Source organism: Macaca fascicularis, chromosome 12, assembly GCF_037993035.2.
Source record: "Macaca fascicularis isolate 582-1 chromosome 12, T2T-MFA8v1.1".
Classification (NCBI taxonomy): domain Eukaryota; kingdom Metazoa; phylum Chordata; class Mammalia; order Primates; family Cercopithecidae; genus Macaca; species Macaca fascicularis.
In genome coordinates, this window is record NC_088386.1 from 44321227 (window position 1) to 44342910 (window position 21684).

General features: G+C 35.7%; 1 protein-coding gene across 5 annotated transcripts in view; it reads left to right on the forward strand.

The window, feature by feature from the left end:
- Positions 1-21684, forward strand: part of EPC2 (enhancer of polycomb homolog 2) — a 142939-nt gene that overhangs the window by 105473 nt on the left and 15782 nt on the right. For 3 of the 5 annotated variants that reach the window (XM_005573128.5, XM_065525458.2, XM_065525459.2), the window contains exons 4-10: positions 3908-4114; positions 11407-11555; positions 12298-12430; positions 14583-14774; positions 19091-19180; positions 20747-20892; positions 21022-21365. In XM_005573128.5, coding sequence (XP_005573185.1) covers positions 3908-4114; positions 11407-11555; positions 12298-12430; positions 14583-14774; positions 19091-19180; positions 20747-20892; positions 21022-21365 — 1261 coding nt within the window. The remainder of the gene's footprint in view (positions 1-3907; positions 4115-11406; positions 11556-12297; positions 12431-14582; positions 14775-19090; positions 19181-20746; positions 20893-21021; positions 21366-21684) is intronic. The other 2 variants (XM_005573130.5, XM_074009079.1) reach the window with 1 other exon arrangement.

Sequence of the window (21684 nt, forward strand, 5' to 3'; positions counted from 1 at the left end):
CATTTCATCTCATTTAAAGTGTTGTCTTATTCAGATTTGTTTTAACTTTGTATTATGAAAAGATCAGGGGGGTCATGCCTATGACTGCAGAGAAGGTTAGTTTCAGCATTAGCGGTCTATCAGTATGTAGTTAGAATTGTCTCCTAAATGGCAGATTAATCGAATTCTTGACAGTTTTTAAGACCTTAGAAGGTTATTCATGGAATTGAAGAGATCTTTTTTTGTGTGATCATTTTATCATTCTAATTTCCTTACTCTATTTGTGGTTCAATGTGGGTTAGCACTGTTGAGAATCAGAAAACTATAGTGGAAAATTTAGAGGAAGAAATGAATTGATAAATCCTTCTAAAATAGTCATCTCAAGCATGAAGATCGTAAGTGTTTTAATGGATTAGTATCACCCTTCTGTGGGAGAGAAAAGTATTTTATTTAGCTGTATAGCATTAGCAGTCTTAGAATTTACACAGCTATTTTCTTTTTTGATGTAGACATATGTCCCTTTAAAAAAAAGTAGCACATGATTTATGTTTGAGCACTTACCGGAAGACAGGAGAACTTTATAACTCTACCAGTCTTTGTTGTTGTAGTCTGAAGACCTTTTCCATTTTCTGGGTCTTTGAAGAAGATAATGTTTTTGCCTTAATTTAATTTATGCAGAATACTTAAAATGTGTAACTATGTATATTTTGATTTCATTGAATGCTGATGTTTTCATTTCAGATTGGCTTGCCGTAATTTTGTGGCATTGTGTAAATTAGGGGTCATTTGATAAATAAGATGTTTCCAGTATTATCTATTTAGAATCATATTATAATTTCACTGTGTTGGTTTTGAGCTGTGGTCATTCATTCTTGAAGAGTGTAAAGTAAAACTTGTGTAGCAAAGAGGTGTTTACTTATCAACCCTGAACACAATATAGGCAGTCCCAGATGGAAATTTGTCCTGCTCTGCCCTGTATCTTATTATAGTAATGCTCAGTTCCAAAGTTCTCACGTTGTTCTCTTACTAATTTTGTGTTTGTCTTACCTTTATTGCCATGTCATGAGTTTCTTTAGGTAGCAAATTCATCTTAAAGTTTTTTCCCTTATCTTTCACACATTCTTTAACCCATTAATGGGCTGATGATAATTTTTAATAACTTCCTAGTTGACTGTTTTGTAAATTAAATTACTGCTTAACTCAATGTTTCATAAATTAAAATACATTAATTTTTACGTATACTTCATTTATGTATTCAAAATATATTTATTGAAATTGCTAGACTACAGATTTTGTTGATTAACAAACTAAGTGGTCCTTGTCCTCACAGAGCTAGTAGCCGTCTAGAAGAAAAGCCTATATGGTAGGATACTTTTTTTTAATCTCCCCATCCCTATAATAAGTAAATAATGTAAATCAACTCAGAGCTATCTTGGAAATAATAAATTTACCAGACCCTTTTGCCAGTTAAGTAGCTGGTTTCTACTGCTTTTTAGTGAGTGAAGTACATGCTAAATGATGGAACATTTTTATTTTTAATTTTTTTAGAAGTAGGGGTTCTCAGTATGCTGCCCAGACCGGACTTGAACTCCTGAGCTTAAGTGACTCTCCCGAGTAGCTAGGACTACAGTTGCATGCCACTGCATCTGGTGCTAAATGACAGAACTTTTTTTGTACTGTATAAAAATAGTGAGGTTGTGATTTCGCAGATTTTTAATCATGTGACATAATAATATGTGACAAGTAGCTCTTCCCCACTCACATTGATGCTGTACCCACAATAGAGATACAGTGATACTAGTTGCCTCAGAGTAGCTAAAGATAATTTTTGCAGAATTATTAAAACCAAGATTACTCATAAAATAGAGTGTTGCTGTATAACAACATACAGCAGTGAACTGAAAAAATAGTTAACACTGGAAAGAAATATCAGAATGTTTAACTGTAAAGTGTGTGTTGAATTCTTATTACTTGTGATATAAAGAGGGCTTTTAACAACACGGCAATACACATTGTAAGCTGGAGCAAGAAGCACCAGAGAAAGAAATCTGAGCAGGTGTTTTAATTTCAACATACCATGCAGGAGCATAGGAAGCAGTGTTAACCCGAGTACTGTTATATAAGAAACTCATTACTGTTCTGCTGATTGGTGGAAAGAGCTCTTATCCTTCTCCCCATTCTGAGGTTACTTTAAGCTCTTGATTTAATAGTGAGAATAACAAAATTTTATCAAAGATGAAATGATCAAGAAGCCAAAGCACATGTAACACATCACAGAATTGTTTCCCTTGGCCTCCAGAACACATGAGAACTGCCTGTGATGCTGTCAGCACAAGGTAGAATTTTATTAGATCTAGAAAGCTCTGTTCTTATTCTACCACTGTTGTTGTAGACTGGGGTTGACATCACCATTCTGGAGAACTCCAGCTAACAGTAGAAAGTTATCCACTTAAAGGTGGATGTTTGGAAATACTGGTTCTTATGAGTGTGGTCTTATTTTCCAGACTCTGGCTATCCACTTTAAGGACCAAATGCAGCCTCTCAAATGTAGTTAAGCTGCCTCTACTAAGACATTGGGTAACCATAGAATGGCCACTTACTATTTTAATGCATTCAATGTATTGTGACATGGACTAGAATACTTAAGTTGACATTGTCATTGTATTCTCTTCCTGTGGTCAAACTAGGCAGACAAATTACAGTAAGAAACTGACTAATTAATTCTAGAAATCATCATCATAGCACTTGAAGTCCAGTGATCAGTGCCTTTATTCCATGAAGTTATACCAACACAAGAAATTATGAGAAATTTATTTGGTGAATTTTGACTTCTTCAATAGACTTCATACAACTTACAGGTCAATTTTTGTATTGATCTTATAATTTCAATGAGATAAATTTTCTCTTCATTTCCAAGTACTAGGGAAACATTTCTTGGGAAGTATCTCAGCTTCTGAAAATGAGCCTTCATCTCTAAAATAATACAAGTAAAAAGATTGGGATAGCATCACTTCAGCGAGACTTCCCAGCCCTGAAATGGCATGATCTTTTTCTAATGTTTGCTGTAAATGGATATGTGTAACCCCCATTCCATCCTACTAAAGCCGATTGTCTTATCTGATCTCAAGGTGCAAGGCAACAAATGTGACCAAGCAAATGTTTACAGCCTTAATTTGAGATGTGTCAGCATTATGCTGGCTGCATTGAAAAAGAGGTAGGTCCCTGAAATACCAGCATTAGAGCTCCTAAGGGAACCGTCCTAGGGCCACTGTCCCAGGAGATGACATTGTCATTAGCAGAATGTGTTAAGAATAAGGATTTTCTAGTACTTAACACTTGGATAGAGGAATTATTTTATATGTCACTGGTACAAAGAATTCAAAATTGCATAATGTTGAAACTTCTGGAAACATGCTAAGTTTGTTTTTATAATCAATTCCAAAAGAGATATATTATAGTAAGTTGCAATATATTCGAGAATATTCATCTTTTATTTTGGAGGCACATAAAAAGAAACCCCCATACCTTCTACTTTCTATAGGAAAACAAACAAGCTAGTAGACTTGAAAACTGATAGATCCTCAAATGTGTATAATATCAGAATTTTGAAGGATCTTGGATGTCTTCTAGTCCAAGACTTACCTGAGGGATAAATTTATTATAGTCTTCCAAAATATCATTAATCCGGCCTTCTTAAGTATTTTCAGTGATACAACTCACTACCTCTCAGGGAAAAATACTAATTTTTAGATAAATCTCCAAATTAATGATTCCTTCATTAAGTTGAATTGAGTTGTGTCTTCACCTACCATAATATTATCTGTTTGTAGTTATTCGAACTGGTCACATTTTTTTCTACAGCCATAATCTAACTTTTATTTCTTTTTGCAAACATTGTAACCAATGACATTTTGTATTTTTCATTTAGCTTGTAACACTTCAAGAAGCAAAACTGCTGCTAAACGAAGATGATTACCTTATTAAAGCTGTATACGACTACTGGGTGAGAAAACGTAAAAACTGCAGGGGGCCATCCCTCATTCCTCAGATAAAACAAGAGAAAAGAGATGGCTCTACCAACAATGACCCTTATGTTGCCTTTCGGAGAAGAACAGAGAAAATGCAAACTCGAAAGGTAATGTGCAAATTAGGTTTCATTGAAGGTAGCTTAATAGTATTTAAGATCAATAGTTTTTTTTTTTTTTTTCTAGTAACTTGAATAATTTGAACATAATGGGAGCTAATGGCATTGATGACCTTCTATAAGAAATACTACTTTTCGTCTGACCCGTGGTCAGACGCATTATCCTTTGCGCCACTGGCCCACCACAAGAAATCCTACTTTTCAGTAGCTTCTATTGGTCAGTTGTTTATGCTGTTTATCTGCTACCTATGCCTTTTATAAAGGTATTGATCATACCATTTTATGCTTGCAGTTAAAGTGATATGAGGAATTTTGTGTCCTTATGCACCTTGGAAGTTTTGAGCTCTTCAGTAAACTAAATACTCTATCACAGATCTGCTGTGTTTGGGAAGCTGTAACTTGAAATAATACTACTATTCCTTGTTGCTCACTTGAGACCTTACAGTTCCTTGGAAACCATATTGTAGTTCTTCCAAGTGAAAATGGACCTTGCTGCCTCTGGCTACTATAGGGTCGTGGGAAGTAGAGAAGGGTTCATTTTCAACCCTGTTCTGCAAACAGTCAAAGGTAGCAGTGGAATCTTTCTCCTTTTCTGAGTTGTCAGTTGTGTTAGATTTCAAATTGATGAGCTTGTTCCCATCTGGCTTTCAGAAGCAGTATAAAGCAGAATTTTAAGTAAGAGAAACAGGATCTCATACTGTTAAATGATATGGTATAGAGGAAAGCACTATTCTAAAGGCGTATTCACTGTCTTCCATTTCTCATGATTAATAGTAACCCCACACATAAGTATCAGGAACATATAAATGTAAAATAACGAATTATAATGGAAGCCAAAGCATTTTCTGTGGATTCTCCTAACATTGAAAGCTTGTCCTTGTCAGCTGTTAATAATGTAACAGCTGTGAAGCATGACAGCTGCCAAGGATAGTATATTTTAGGAGAAACTCTCTTCCTGGTTAATAACCAGAATTTCTATAATTCTTGAGGATGTGATTTTTTTTAAACATTAGAGGATGGATTTCCCAAGTGTAGATGACATTCCCTGACCCAGACTTGAGTTTTTAATTTGGCATTCTGGTTCTTAGCTAAGGGAATCTGTAATATTTTACTTTTCTAAGACTGAAATGAGATAAGTTCATAAATACAGTAAGACTTTATAAATGTGGACTATTGGACATGAGGAAAGAGAGGTTTATCTAAATCATTAGAAAAACCTGAACTATGAATCGCTTTTTGAAAGCAGTATACAGTCATGTGTTGTATAACATTTCGGTCACTGATGGACTGCATATATGATGGTGATCCCCTAAGATTGTAATACTGTATTTTTACTGTACCTTTTCTATGTTTAGATATGTTAGATACACAAGTACCTACCTTATGTCAGAGTTGTCTACAGTATTCAGTACAGTAACACGCTGTACAGGTTTGTAGCCTGGCAGCAGTAGGCTACACCTTCTAGGTTTATGTAAGTACACTGACATTTGTGTAACAAAGAAATTGCCTAACAACACATTTCTCAGATCTTTGTTCATTTATTTGTTTAAGAGACTAGGTCTCACTGTATTGCCCAGACTGGTCTTGAACTCTTGGGCTCAAGCTGTCCTCCCACCTTGGCCTCCCAAAGTGCTGGGATTACAGGCATGAGCCACCACATCCAACCCCTCAAATCTTATCTGTGTCAGTAAGCAATGCATGACTGTAATTAATTTCAGATATATTGCAAAACAGACCGTTAGCAATGCCTTTTGAAGGAAAACTATTATTGGACTTCCTTTAGTGAATAGGTATGGAATACTTAAGATTAGCAGTATTAATTGGCATATTGACAATATTTTTTGAACGTTAAAATATGTTTTATTCTTCTTTTGTTCTTACCATTAGAGAATTGCTAGTAACTGGTTCTTGTGTTTAGGCATTTCTTTATTTTGTGGTCACTAATACAGGTTTTCCTGACACTCTGATTCCTACCCTTTCTCTTGTTTGTTTTTCCATTTTCCTCTGCAAAGAGGTACATTTTCTTTTCTGATGCTCTTTACTTTTTATTCCTTTTGTTTTCAGTGGTAAGACCAAAGACGATTCCCTATCATGCTCACCGTTGCTAGTTAGAAATGTTTATGTGTTTTGAAACGAGAAACATGGGAAAGCACTCAAATAATGAATACTCCCTAGGTGTTCAGGAGGTGGCAAGCATTGGGGTATGCAAAAATGAATACAACTAACAGAGGCTCTCTGTTTTCTGTTTCTACAAACTCAGAAACACTTGTGTAGTTGATGCAAAGGGTAAAAGGTCTTCTGAAATATTTGGCTGTCTAGAATTTAATTTTAAGTTGCTGAACCGATATTTAATTAAGGAGCATGTGAATACTTGGGGGCATTCTTAAATGAGATAGTCTTAAGGCACCAGCATGTCTGAATGCACCGATTGGGAAATCCTGGATCAGCATATACATTTAATATATTTAACCACATAGATTCAACTCTTAGTGTCTGTGCCTTCTGTCCTCCCTTTGTAAGGCCCAGAAGAAGTAAGATAGTTAAGAGAGGAAATTCCCAGGGTAGTGGTTGTCAGTTCTAGCTGCACTATATAACAGTCACCTGTGAATCATACTTGGTCGTGAAAAGATGTACAGTTTATTCTGTAGTGTAACAATTTGAGAATCACTTCCCTAGAGATTTGGCAGCAAGTACAGAACTGTAATATGTAACTGTATTAGGGAGAAAGTAGATGGCCCTGAGCAGAGATGGTTGTGAGAAGGAGTAAAGGGGGCAAGCGGATTTGGATACAGGGAAGAGGGCCATCTTAGAAGGACAGAAAAAATGTTGATATGAACTTGTGATTTTTAATACTGATATAGTTCGAAATAGATATAGATCTGTGCGTATATGTACATACACATATTACATACATGTTTCCTAGTTCTGTTCACCGAGAGTCCCTGGAAGCAGTGACACCCAGTAGAAATGGGCATGCCTAGCATGTAGATGTTGATTTTAAATACTGTTTTTTGGCTGGGCATGGTGGTTCACGCCTGTAATCCCAGCACTTTCAGAGGCTGAGGCAGGCGGATCACCTGAGGTCGAGAGTTCAAGACCAGCCTGACCAACATGGAGAAACCTCATCTCTACTAAAAATACAAAATTAGCCCGGTGTGGTGGCGCACACCTGTAATCCCAGCTACTCAGGAGGCTGAGGCAGGAGAATCGCTTGAACCCAGGAGACAAGTTGCAGTGAGCCAAAATTACACCATTGCACTCCAGCCTGGGCAACAAGAGCGAAACTCTGTCTCAAAAATAATAAAATATATAAAATAAAGTAAAATAATATAATAAAATACTGTATAAAATAAAATAAATCTGTTTTTCATTAAAGGGAACTAGGGCTCCTTAGGAAAATTATCCCAGGTCTAGGGCTGGGAAAATACAAAGATAAGCCTGGAACACACATTTTGTTATACGAGAAAATAAGAATATGATTGAAGAACATTGGAGCCATGCCAGAAGGATGCAGGAGCCAGCTTGAAAGGGGACTCCACTGATAAGAGCTGGGAAAGTTTGAGCATCAAAATAGATTATGAAAGTAATGGATTCCACCCCTTACAGTAACCCATGAGTCCATACTGATGTGGGTGAGTGGGTGGGTATGGATGAATGAATAGACAGCATTTCCTTACAGTAGATTTCCAAACCTGTAAATGTTGGAAGAATGATGGAATTACAGTATCAATATTTGGCAACCACCATAATAATACAGATAATTGTTTCAGGCAAAAGTTAGAATTAATGGTTATTAAACTTAAGGGGGGAAGTTTGATGATTAAATAGTGTTTCTGTAGTCCTACAACATACTTGTTAATTAATTAATTAATTTTTTGAGATGAAGTCTTGTTCTGTTGCCCAGGCTGGAATGCAGTGGCACAATCTCGTCCCACTGCAACCTCTGCCTCCTGGGTTCAAGTGATTCCCCTACCTCAGCCTCCCAAGTAGCTGGGACTACAGGCACTTGCCACCACACCCGGGTAATTTTTGTATTTTTCGTAGAGATGGGGTTTCACTATGTTGGCCAGGCTGGTATTGAACTCCTGACCTCAAGTGATCTGCCTGCCTCAGCCTCCCGAAATGCTGGGATTGCAGGCATGAGCCACTGTGCCCAGCCTAACATACTTGTTAATTTAAAGGGGAAAAATAGTATTTGACTAGGGCAACCTGGGAGATGCCATCTTAATCAGGGAATCGAAGTTAGTATCAGCGGTAATGGAACAAATAGTATCTTTGACCTCCTGATATGAGAGGGATACAATACCACTTTTGTGGTAGTTGTACCAAAAATACATAACCTGAGTTTAATCATGGAAAAACATTAATGAAACCCAAATTGAGGAATATTCTACAACATAGTCTCTAGTCTTTGAAAATACTAAGATCGTAATCACTGAAAGATACAAAAGACAAAGATAAGGAGATTAAATTACAGAAGATTAAAGAAACATGACAACCAAATGTGGTTTTTAATATGGAGTCAGATCCTAGACCAGGAAAAAATTTATTATTGTTATTGTTGTTGTTGTTGTTGTTATTATTATTATGTTTAAGACGGAGTCTTGCTCTTGTCGTCCAGGCTGGAGTGCAGTGGCCCAATGTCTGCTCACTGCAACCTCTGCCTCCTGGGATCAAGCAATTATCCTGCCTCAGCCTCCTGGGTAGCTGGGATTATAGGCGCCCGTCACCACACCCAGCTAATTTTTGTATTTTTAGTAGAGACTGGGTTTTACCATGTTGGCCAGGCTGGTCTCGAATTCCTGACCTCAGGTGATCCAACCGTCTTGGCCTTCCAGAGTGCTGGGATTACAGGCGTGAGCCACTGCGCCTGGCCAAAAAATATATTCTTATAATAAAAGTTGTTATCTTACTGATGTCCTTATAACAGTAACTGTATTTTTTGCTGTAAAGCACATTAGTGGGACAATTGTTGAAATATGAATAAAGTTTATATATATAAAGAAATTAAGTAATAAGATTATATTAATGTTAATTTCCAGAGTTTAATAATTGTACTGTGGTTATATGTGAATATCATTTTTTTTGAAAATATATATTAAAGTATATAGGGATAAAGGGGCATTTTATATCTTCAGATTCTCTTGAAATTTTTCAAAAATAGTGCTGCTGATACTTTCTAGATGTGTGTGTTTCTATTCATACATTTATATGTATACACATATAGAGAGATAAAGCAAATGTAAAACATTAACCTTTAGAGAATCTGGATGAAGATATATGAGAATTCTTTATACTGTTTTTGTAACTTTTTAAGTCTGAAACTATTTCAAAACAAAAAGGGTTTTTGGTTTTTGTTTGTGTGTTTGTTTGTTTCTTTTAAAGGTCAAGACTGGGGAAAGGAAAGTTAGGAACGGTGATTATTTGGGCATAAAGAGAACAGAGGCTGGGAGCAGAGGCTCATGCCTGTAATCCCAGCACTTTGGGAAGCCAAGGTGGGCGGATCATTTGAGGTCAGGAGTTTGAGACCAGACTGCTCAACATGATGAAACCCTGTCTCTTCTAAAAATATAAGAAGTAGCTGAGCATGGTGGTGGATTCATGTAATCCCAGCTACTGAGGCTGAGGGAGGAGGGAGGCTGAGGCAAGAGAATCGCTTGAACCTGGGAGGCAGAGGTTGCAGTTAGCTGAGATCACGCCACTGCACTCCAGCCTGGGCAATAGAGTGAGACTGTCTCACACACACATACACACACACACACACACACACACACACAAATGCAAAACAAGATACGAGTAAGACAGGATAGAAGAGAAGTCAATGAGGTACACTTACTGAAGAGGGGAGCTGTATAAAAGGTTCTGGTGCACTTTTGAGTATTACTCAGCTGCCAGCTGGTGTGTAACCTCATATTATTATCTGCCTTACGATTCTGTATATCTGTTTTCTGTCTGTCATCCTTACTAGATTCTAAGCCTTTTGAGGGTAAGGGACATGTGCAATACCCTGCACAGTATAGGCACTTTAATAGTTACTGTTGATAATACTGATTTATTTAATTGAAAGGTATTATTGCTGCCTATTTAAAAAAAATGCTTAAACATATGCTTTAGATTTTACCTGTTGTCATAGTAATGAAGGAGAAAAAGATGAATTTTTTTTAATTACACAAAAGGATGACTTATTTTTAATATTCGATGTGGAGTACCATAATGGGACCTAGTATAGGTTATTTTTAACATATGACTATTATTTTTCAAATGCAGGAAATTATACACAAAAGAAAAACAGTATAACTTTGACTTTTTCTCAATTGTTATTTTCTCTTTTATAATCCTCCAATATGAAACCTCTGATATTCTTTAGGTTTTTTCTAATGTCATTTCAAATTATTAACTCAAGGAATGAATAATTGCTTAAGTACAGTTCACTCTGGCATAGATTGGAGGGGTGGTAGTGGTCTACTTTTAAACAAATAGTTCCATGCCTAATAGTAAAGTGAGAAATCTGTGGATGTTTGGTTTAACAAAATAGTTTACGTTAGTAATAATTTTATATACAAATAGATGCTGCTAATTACAAGTGAGCCTTTTCTAGTTATGTAGCAGGGCTTTCACTTTGTATAATAATTAGTTGAAAAGCTAATAGTGTTCTGAAATTCAGTATTTTTGCTAAATTTCTTTTCTACTCAGCAGTGGGGTGTTACATTATATTGAAAAATGACAATCCGATTTCTTCAAATGGTTGTTATCCTACTTCCAGTTTTCTGAGTTTCTGAAGTGAAGCTTTACTGGTCATTGTTCATGTTCACATAGTAGTACAGAGTATCATACCATCCAGCCCCCAGGTACAGAGCTGGTGATGGATGGATGAATGTATGGGGGGACTCATTTTGACTGTTACCTTGATCTGGATAGAACTGTTCCTCTCTGTCATTGGAAAATACTTTCCTACACGCTGAATGCACTACATTTTCCAATAACAGATTTTGTTTCAGGTGAATATTTTTTGTTTGTTTACGTTGAAATTATCTCCTTATGCCATTCTACCTTTTCAACAGCTGGCAACATTTTTTTTCTGAGTATTTATCGAGAGATACTTGCTTGTACTTATATTTTCAGAGTTAAATAGATAGAGGTTATCTTACATAGGTTGCTGTTCAGATGATTTTTTTTAACATTTTACTTTTATAGGATAAATTCAGGTCTGATAAGAATTTATTGAATAAAGCCGGAAATGTAGATAACTGGGTTGTTTATTCTAAAATTATTATTTTTAATAGAATCGTAAGAATGATGAAGCCTCGTATGAAAAGATGTTGAAACTGAGACGAGAATTTAGTAGAGCCATAACAATTTTGGAAATGATTAAGAGAAGAGAGAAAACAAAACGAGAATTATTGCACTTAACCTTAGAAGTTGTGGAGAAAAGGTAACATTGCGCCTGTTAAAACAGTAAAATGACAACTTTACCAAATGATGGGCAAAATGAACCAAAAGATTTTTAGGGGGGATCAGGTTAAACTTTATGACAGTTGATATTGATTCTGTAAGAATTTATAGTTTTTAAAGATTTGTGGTTACTAGTTTTTCTTTTTATAGATTAAGTTATCAATTTGGATTACAGATTTTGGTAGAGTTTTGTGTATACTGTAGATCCTATACTTAATTTTGTTTTGGCAGAATCATTGAATTTTATTTAGAAAAGAACTCTAGTGATCATCTTGTTTACTTCTCTGTATTAAAGTTTCTGTTAAGTAAAATCTGAGGGAAATGAGTATTGATTTTATTTTCTGAGTAGGTAGACATTTTTTGTTTCAACTCCTTTTAGAAATGTGTTCTCTAATATAGTATATTTTCCTACAAAATGAAATAGACTGAATGAAAACAGAATTTTGTGTGATTCCTGAAGTAAGCATTCTAAACATTTCCTAGTGCTTGATTATATAATATATGTAAGAAATTTGTTTGCTGTGTACCTTAGGCATTTTTTCAGTTTTTTTGGTTTGTTTTGTTTTTACAAAATCCCTGTTTCTTTATTCCTGTAAATTTTATCTTTTAAAAGTAATTTGATTGTTAGCTCTTTTTGACTAGGTGACTTCCAATTAATTGAGGTATCACTTCTTTATTGTTAAACTAGGCAATGTTTTCTTATGTGTTGTTACTTTTTCAAGATACCATTTGGGAGACTATGGTGGTGAAATCCTTAATGAAGTGAAAATCAATAGATCAGAAAAAGAGTTATATGCCACTCCAGCAACTCTTCATAATGGAAATCATCACAAAGTTCAAGAATGTAAAACTAAGGTGAATATTGTCTGGGAAGAAGCATGTATGGTAATGTTGATCAGATAATTATTGATTTCTGCTGTTGTCTTATATGGTTTGAGTAAGGAAAAAGTAATTAACATGACTTTAGTTCTTACCATGAGCCAAGCACTTTGCTAGGAGTATTTATATACATACTGACCAATTAATCCTCATAGCAACCCTTAGAGGTAGTTGTTGCGTCTGTGTGATTTCTAGATAATAGCTAGTAGGTGGCAGATTCAAGGTTTCAATTCAGGTCTAATAGTCCGTCACTTTCAATATGCTATCTGCCTCCCTAGAGAATAAAGGTAATTAGAGTCTAGTTATTATCACTAGCCTTAGCAAACCTTGCATTGTAATGGAAGGAATCAAAACCTCAAATTAAAGCTTTCTTCATTGAGACTATTGAAAATTCTTCTTATTGTCATCATCATTTCCAGAGCCAGCATTTATCAATTGTTATCTATCTTGAGTGACTTTGAGAAAGTCCTGTAATTTCTGGGTCACAGTTTCTTCCTAATAAAAGAGCCAGACTCAGTAGTTATTTTAGTCACTTGGACTAGATAACTATATTTATTCGGTCCTCACTTGGTACATTAATTAAAGTATTTAATTGGGAAATATGAAAACTAATAAAGCTTTTAATTTTAAGGAGCATAGATTTAAGTAAGAAACAGGTATTGACTGAAGCTTCTAGACAATAGAGCTTTACTCTGTAGCAAAATTTTTTAAATGACCTAGGGTGTTTGTGGAAAATTCATCTTTTAAAAATGTACACAGTTCTCATTTTTCATGGATTCATTCTTAAAGGTCAAGAAAGAGTGTGGAGCAGGAAGACTCCTTCATTCAGCTCATGTCAATTCAAACACTAAAGTTCTTTCTTATTAATCACAGGCATCTAGCCCACCATCCTGATTCTCTCTAAATCTCACTTGCCTCTATAGCCAAAAAAGTTATCAATGCAAATGTCATTTTGTAAGTTACTTTTAAAAATCCATTTTGTGTTAATCAGTGCTTTTCCTAGGTATGTGATTGTTAAGCATTGCAGTATGAAAATCTTAACCCATAATTACTGACAGAATCAGCCTTTATTAGATATTGATTCTCATTTTAGACTTCCTCTATGAATAAATACTCAGCCTTCCTAAATACTAACTTTAGGAATTTGGTTGCATCCATTGTTGTCCTACTCCATTACACATGGTTAACTATATTTACTTTGTCACGTATTCCACTTTAAAATGTGGGAAGTTTCTGAAAGTTGGGGCTTTGTTTTTGATGTAATAGTTATGGCCATTATATGAAAAATTTTATATCTCACTAAATATAATTTGCCTTTCAAACAATATTTTTATTGTGTGTACTGTTTTTGACCCTAAAGTAGTTAACATCTGGACTAGATGTGGAAAAGTATAAGTTTTGTAGTTTGTACCTTGGTGCTTGGAACAGTCTTTTCCAACTTTTAAAGTGGCAGATCCCTTTTTATTAAAAGGAATGCCAGTATGTTAAAACAGTAACAGAGCTACTCTGTTGAGGGGAGGTAGGGGCACTACCCCTTCAGTGAGTGTCTTTGCCAGATGGCCTCTCAGGAACCTCCACAGAAGCCTGCGGGACTTCAGAACAGTTACTGTTCGGTTGCTGCAGTAATTATACATTCTAAAAAGTGAGGGGTTTTTTTTCCTAGTTAAGCTTATTTTTCTCAAAAGATTTACATCCATAGAACAGACATTTTAAAAAATTGGATCTAAGTGTAGAAATGACAATAAACTCATGATCCAGTTGAAGAAACTTAAAAATAAAAATAGTGATTAATTTTTATCAGTGCAGCAGATTTAAATAAAAATTGAATTTAAATACCTTTTAAATACTGGATTACATAATAGAGCAATCCAAAAAATTCCTCACATAGTTTAAAGTAGTAATAATAATGTAAAAAGCAAATTTAAATACCATAATTATTTTTCATCATAAGTTGCAGAAAGTAAAACATGTTTCAATTTGTGAACACAGAATAATTTTTGCATATTAAAAATAATAAAATCACCTCCTGGGTAAAAATGTATGTTTTTCAAAGAGCAGTATAGTTTTTCATGATTTCTAAAATGATTTTTATTTCTTCCTTTTGGGGGAAAAATCGTCATGTAAACAGCACCCTCATCATTTGTCTTTGAAAGAAGAGGCTTCTGATGTGGTTCGTCAAAAGAAGAAGTACCCAAAGAAGCCTAAAGCAGAGGCTTTGATAACATCTCAGCAACCCACTCCAGAGACATTGCCTGTGATCAATAAGAGTGACATTAAGCAATATGACTTTCACAGCTCAGATGAAGATGAATTTCCACAGGTGCTTGTTTTAAAACTATTTTAAAGATATTTCCTGCTAGTATTTTATATTGTTATATTTTTAAAGCAATTGCTATCTTAGAGTTTTTATTCTTGCTTTGTTCCCCTAATGTATGTAGCATAAACATTTCCACATTATTTATGTAGCCACTGAAATGGTATTTACTCTGTATTATCTTTCATCAGTTGTATAGAATTTACGCTCTTGTGGAGCACATGGTTTTCAGTTTTTCCATTTATAAAAATGAACTTAGATCTTTTCCCTCTGTATTTAAAATAGATTCTTAGTAATTGAATTACTAGTTACTAACCAAAAATTATCAATATTTTAAGACAGTTAATATATAATTGTAAATATTGAAAATATCAACAATACTTTCCTTTTTACCACACTCCACCAGCATTGTGTTTTATAACTTTTAATGTAAATTTTGCTAATTTGTTAGGTAATGGCTGTTTGATTCTAAAAAAGACTTAAAGGGACTGATTCAGATTTTAACTCTTTGATAAATATTGCAAGAGCTTTATAGAAAAATGTGCGCAATTAAAAAATATTTATTTTTATAAGTGCTGTTTTTAAAATAAGACTTTTACTTTATATATTAAAAGATCCGGCCGGGCGCGGTGGCTCACGCCTGTAATCCTAGCACTTTGGTAGGCCAAGGCGGGCAGATCACAAGGTCAGGAGATCGAGACCATCCTGGCTAACACAGTGAAACCCCGTCTCTACTAAAAATACAAAAAATTAGCCAGGCATGGTGGCGGGTGCCTGTAGTCCCAGCTACTCAGGAGGCTGAGGTAGGAGAATGGCGTGCGCCCGGGAGGCAGAGCTTGCAGTGAGCTGAGATCGTGCTACTGTACTCCAATCTGGGCGACAGAGCAAAACTCTGTCTCAAAAAAACAAACAAAAAGAAAGATCCATTTTTTCAAAAAATATTGTGTATCACCTGCTCTAGCAATACCATCTTTTTAAAAATAGCATAGGAAACTTAACAGAAAATACTGTAACAAAGACCTTGAACCTACTGCCAGGTTTATCATATTTTAACTTTTTGACTTGTTTGCTTTAAGGAAACTTTTTTTAAAAAACCAACATTATAGATATGTTTGAAAGCAGGACTGTTTATAAAACTCTTCATTGCTATAACCATTTAAAATCTGGAGTTTGCATAAAATGTGTCCCTTTTGGCTGGATTATACTAGTTTTACTCTTTTTTTTCACTGATTAGTTTTTCTACCCAGATAATATTCTGATAGTCATGAATAGTATCAAATGTGCAAAGATATGCTTAATTTTATTCCTTGAGGAGTGCTTAATGAACCCATATATTACTTTTGTCAGAGGATCATCTAGTTTGACTCAGGCAGAGCTTTGAACAGCCATGGGACATTCATCAGATGACCAGTTTGAAGGAATGAGGGATATAGTGCCTTACAAAAGAGTAATTTTCAAGATAGAAAGTGTAGGGAAGGGTTCTAGGCACAACATACTAGAGGGAACTCCTAGCAGTTTAGCATTGCTGGAGCACATAACATAGAAGAGGAAGAGGGGATGAAAGGCTTGATGCCTGCAGTAATACCCAAATGTCAGATAGCCTCTATCTACATTATACATAATGGGAAATTATTTAAAATATTAAGTAAGAAAATGACATAGTTAGATAACTGTATGTAAAATAGGCTTTTATTGGTGGTACTAATGAGAGCCTAGAAAGTTTTGCTATATATTCCCAGCCCTTTAAGAATGATGCTGCAGCCGGGCGCGGTGGCTCACGCCTGTAATCCCAGCACTTTGGGAGGCCGAGATGGGCGGATCACGAGGTCAGGAGATCGAGACCATCCTGACTAACACGGTGAAACCCCGTCTCTACTAAAAATACAAAAATTAGCCGGGCGCGGTGGCAGGCGCCTGTAGTCCCAGCCACATGGGAGGCTGAGGCAGGAGAATGGCGTGAACCCGGGAGGCGGAGCTTGCAGTGAGTGGAGATCGCGCCACTGCACTCCAGCCTGGGAGACAGAGGGAGACTCCGTCTCAAAAAAATAAATAAATAAATAAATAAAAAAGAACGATGCTGCAGACTGGGCATTGTGGCTCAGGCCTGTAATCCCAGCACTTTGGGAAGCCAAAGCAGGTGGATTGCTTGAGCCCAGGACTTGGAGACCAGCCTGGGCAACATGGTGAAACCCCATCTTTACCAAAAAAACAGAAACAAAAGTGCAAAAATTAGCCAGGCGTGGTGACACATGACCGTAGTCCCAGCTACTCTCGGAGGCTGAGACGGGAGATGGATCGCTTGAGCCAGGGAGATGAAGGTTGCAGTGAGCCAAGGTTGCACCATTGTACTCCAGCCTTGGCAACAGAGCAAGACCCTGTTTCAAAAAAAAAAAAAAAAGAATGATACTGTAGGGTGCTATGACCTATAGAAACTTTTATTGATGGAATTAGTACATGCAGCCTGAAAGTAGAGCTCAGTCAGCATAACTAGTCATGTTTCTCGTGCATTAAGGGATCTTCATTTCTGCTGCAAATTCTTGCATTGATTTATATAGTAAGTTCCCATACTCACATGAAAATTGCATTTTGAAACTTTTAGGTTGTTCTGATTGTTTATATTAGGTCTTAGACAATCCTCATTAATTTTATGGTATCCCCATATTACTAAAGAGTAAGTATTTACGTTTACCTATATTTGGGCATCATTCAGTGAGGCAGCTATTCAGACTGTACCTCTTATAAAATGAGGATTTTGTTGCTGACAAGATCATTAAAGTAATCATACTTTTTCTTTGTCTGATAAACCAAGAACAAGGAATAGGGAGCCTTAAGAGAACAAACATTTTAACCAGACTTATGTCACTGAATTGCAGCTGAACAGAACTAAAACCCTGCCTCTTCTTGATCGTGCTTCCGATTTTCCTAACATTAGCTTTGTCTTCCTATGCCTCAGACTTCTTTTGTCCCCTGGAATCTACCCCTAGGGAATGGTAGTTAGGAGGAAGGGGTGATAGATTTTATATACAGAATTTCTGAAACTTTGTGACACTTCCTGTGTATATTTTAGCATAGGTACATTATTTGCAAAGGAACCAAAGTGTAAAATTCACATTTGGGATTTCCTTTCAAATTTCAGGTTTGGGGCTTGGTTCCCCATGAAGAAGAATCAGCCCCAGCTCACTGTTTCTGTGTCTCCCCCATAGGGTTGGTGGAGGTATATTGGAACCTCAAACAAATACCTTTCTCCCCTGGATGACCCTGCTCAGTGGTAGTTACCACAGTTTGGAAATAGTATGGAGAAAACATTTTTCCTCTCAAAATAGGAAGAGAGGGATTTGTGAGGTTCAGAAATTTGCAAGTAAATATGGTTGAGCCAGCGTTTGTCAGAAAAAGAGATGTACTACAAAGTGAGAGTGCGAGACAACTGAAACTTAAGTACCAAAACTTTTTTAAAAATTTTAATCATTATGGGTGGAAATTTATCTAAAACATATTATTTCCCTGTCGTCGGTATATTTGTGTATTATTTAATCTGTTTTTATGACATTTATAAAGTGTGCTCTGATAGGTCAGTGCTACTGCCCTAGAAGCCCACTCAGTTACCTAGGGATATTTGGCCTGATATGACATGGCCTGGGCAGAGTGCTTTCTAATATGTAACAGATTTCTGAAAGTCTTTATTCTTTTCCTATAGCGTTGTGGGCTTATCTCTTTTATAACCAATCTGCTTACTTTAGCAAGTCTTCTTTTCTCTTCTTATTTTCTACTTCTGATCTGCTAAGTTTAAAAAGTGATTTTTAAAAAGTGAGTGGGGAGATACAAGATTTTCCTTTGAATAAAACCTGACCTTTATGGCCTTTGAGGTTTTTTCGTTGTGGTGATTTTTTGACTATTTATAAGCTGTTTTTATGTCCTAGTTTTTGGCTTTATTACAGAGAGATAAAGTTATTGGATAAAAACACTTACCTATAGGTGAAGTATAACTGTCATTAAATATTTATAGCCACATACATTATTTATAAAATATAATGGGATGTATAAAAACTATATTAATTCTAAGTCTTAGCACTTCATGTTTAGAAGCAATTAAGCATTGCCAATGCCGTGTATACTTAACCTGAAAGAACTAATCCATTAAAAAGAAGGATTTTTAACCATAGAAAACTTTTGCTAGTCATTTAATGTTTTGGGGGAATTCAGTACCTACGATATGTAATATAGAAGCGATTTACTGTTTGTGATCAGATTTAAATTTTAGAGCATTACAAACATTGATCTATTGACTTTTGATAACTCCTAAATGGAATTCCTCTTTTGTCTAGGTATTGTCCCCAGTATCAGAACCGGAAGAAGAAAATGATCCTGATGGTCCCTGTGCTTTCAGAAGGCGGGCAGGATGCCAGTATTATGCTGTAAGAACTTTTGTGTGTGTGTGTGGTGTTTTTGTGAACTGGAATTAACAGGTAACCCGTGTCAAGATGACTTAGTCTTGATCTAAAAATGGGAAATGCATCAATTTTTTTTGTGTAATATCCTTTATGTGAATACTGGTAAAAAATGCTAAAAGGTACTGAGTCCTTTCAAAGGGCATCGGAATCTTCTTCTTGGAAATTGATAATTCCTCACATTTTAGAAATTTAGTTTCATTTTGGGCACTAATTATAGCTTCAGCAGTTGTAAAAATTATTCAGTGTGTCATTACTAGAATTAAGTAAACCCAGATTTGTAAGTTGGTTCTAGAACCTTTGATGGCTACTAGGTGTTTATTGAAATTTATTGTTATGCAAGCCCATCTTGTGCATACATACCAGTAGGTATCAAACAAAATAATAATTTTTAAACTTCCATAATGGCAGTGTTTTGTCTAATAATTGTATTCATAACTTTTTGACACACCTAGAAGTTGCTTTATGCTATGAAGTCGCATTATATCACTCTCCAAGATTCTCGGATGAGGTATAATGTAGCATTGTGAGGATGGCTTTGACTTTCTTATATGGCTTGTGGAGATCATTTATCTTGCTATGTAATGGTAAACATACACTGACAACTATTTTAGGGTGTGTAAATTTAGGAGAGGTGGAGATTTGTTTACTAATTATGCTGATGAGAGAAGGGAAAATTCTTAATGAAAGGGGACAGACATAGCATGATAAAATGATGAAGGGAATAGGAAGGCAGGGAACAGGCTGTTTCTTTCTTTCTTTCTTTCTATTTATTTATTTATTTATTTATTTATTTATTTTAGAGACAGGGTATTGCTCTGTCACCAAGGCTGAAGTGCAGTGATGCAATCATACAGTTCACCGTAACTTCAAACTCCTGGCTCGAGTAGTCCTCCCACCTCAGCTTCCTGGGATTACAGGCACATACCACCACATGCTGCTAATTTTTGTAATTTTTGTAGAGATAGGGTCTTGCTACATTGCCCAGGCTGGTCTTGAACTCCTGGTCTCTAGTGATCCTCCTGTCTTGGCCTCATAAAGTGCTAGAATTACAGGCATGAGCCACTGCATCCCGCTTGGATATGTGTTTCTTAAAAGTAAAGAGGAAGCTTCAGTTTGACCCTTTAAGAGTTTGAAATGCAATTTTTAGTCCAAAAAATTTTGTTTCTGGTTTCTCAGTAGGAAGCCTACAAATTACAATGTAATTTCACCATCTCTACTTTGTACACATACGTTAAAAGCTGCATTTTTTTTTAAAAGATACATTCCTTTTTAAGTATAATGGGCCCTAAGTGAATTTATCTTTAGAAACTAAATTCAGTTTGGGTAATCTTGGTGAGTGAACTTTTGATTCAGTTTTGTAAAATTTAACCTGATTAATAGTCAGTGAAGCCCGATTTTTACAGTTTTATGTCTAGATTTTAATTGTTCTGCTAATGTTGCAGTTACTTCATGTTTATCATGATCTAACCTGTCTTCATTTCAAATTTACTCCATGAGTTTTTTGGGTTTTTTTTTTTTCTTTCTTTGCAGCCTCGTTTGGACCAAGCTAACCATTCATGTGAAAATTCAGAACTGGCAGATTTGGATAAGTTGAGGTATAGGCATTGCCTTACAACACTTACAGTCCCAAGAAGATGTATAGGATTTGCAAGGAGGCGAATTGGCAGAGGTGGAAGGTGAAGTATTTGTTTTCACTTTTGGTATTTGTTTTTTGGTTTTTGGTTTTTGTTTGCTATCTGGAACAGAAGACAAAGAAAAAATGTTCAGCTGTCTTAGTTAATGTTTGGTTTTATTTTGCTTTTCAGGGTCATAATGGACCGAATATCCACAGAACATGACCCAGTCCTAAAACAGATAGACCCTGAAATGCTGAATAGTTTTTCAAGCTCTTCCCAAACTATAGACTTTTCTTCTAATTTCTCTCGGACCAATGCTTCCAGTAAACATTGTGAAAATAGACTGTCCCTTTCTGAAATATTAAGCAATATCAGATCATGTCGACTACAGTGTTTCCAGCCAAGGCTACTAAATTTACAGGACAGTGATAGTGAAGAATGTACCTCAAGAAAACCAGGGCAGACTGTGAACAATAAAAGAGTTTCTGCAGCATCTGTAGCTTTATTGAACACCAGCAAGAATGGCATATCAGGTAAGCTGTTGCTGTGTTAAAAGTATATCCTGCTATTCTTTTTTACTTAATTTTATTGGGAAAGGAATTTTATCTTAACCTACTGCATTTTTTTCCCCAACCTAAGAAACAAAATTGTACTGTTCTGCCTCACATTTTAACCAAATTGTCCTAACTAGTACTGTAAAACCACTGACATCTATTTCGGGTGTATTCCTGGTGCGGTAAATGTAGGCAGAATGCATACAGACTTCCCTACAAAGCACACTGCTTATAAGCTGCCACCAGATAATCACAGCGCAGTACTATCTACTGCTTATGTTAAAGGTAATTTTCATTT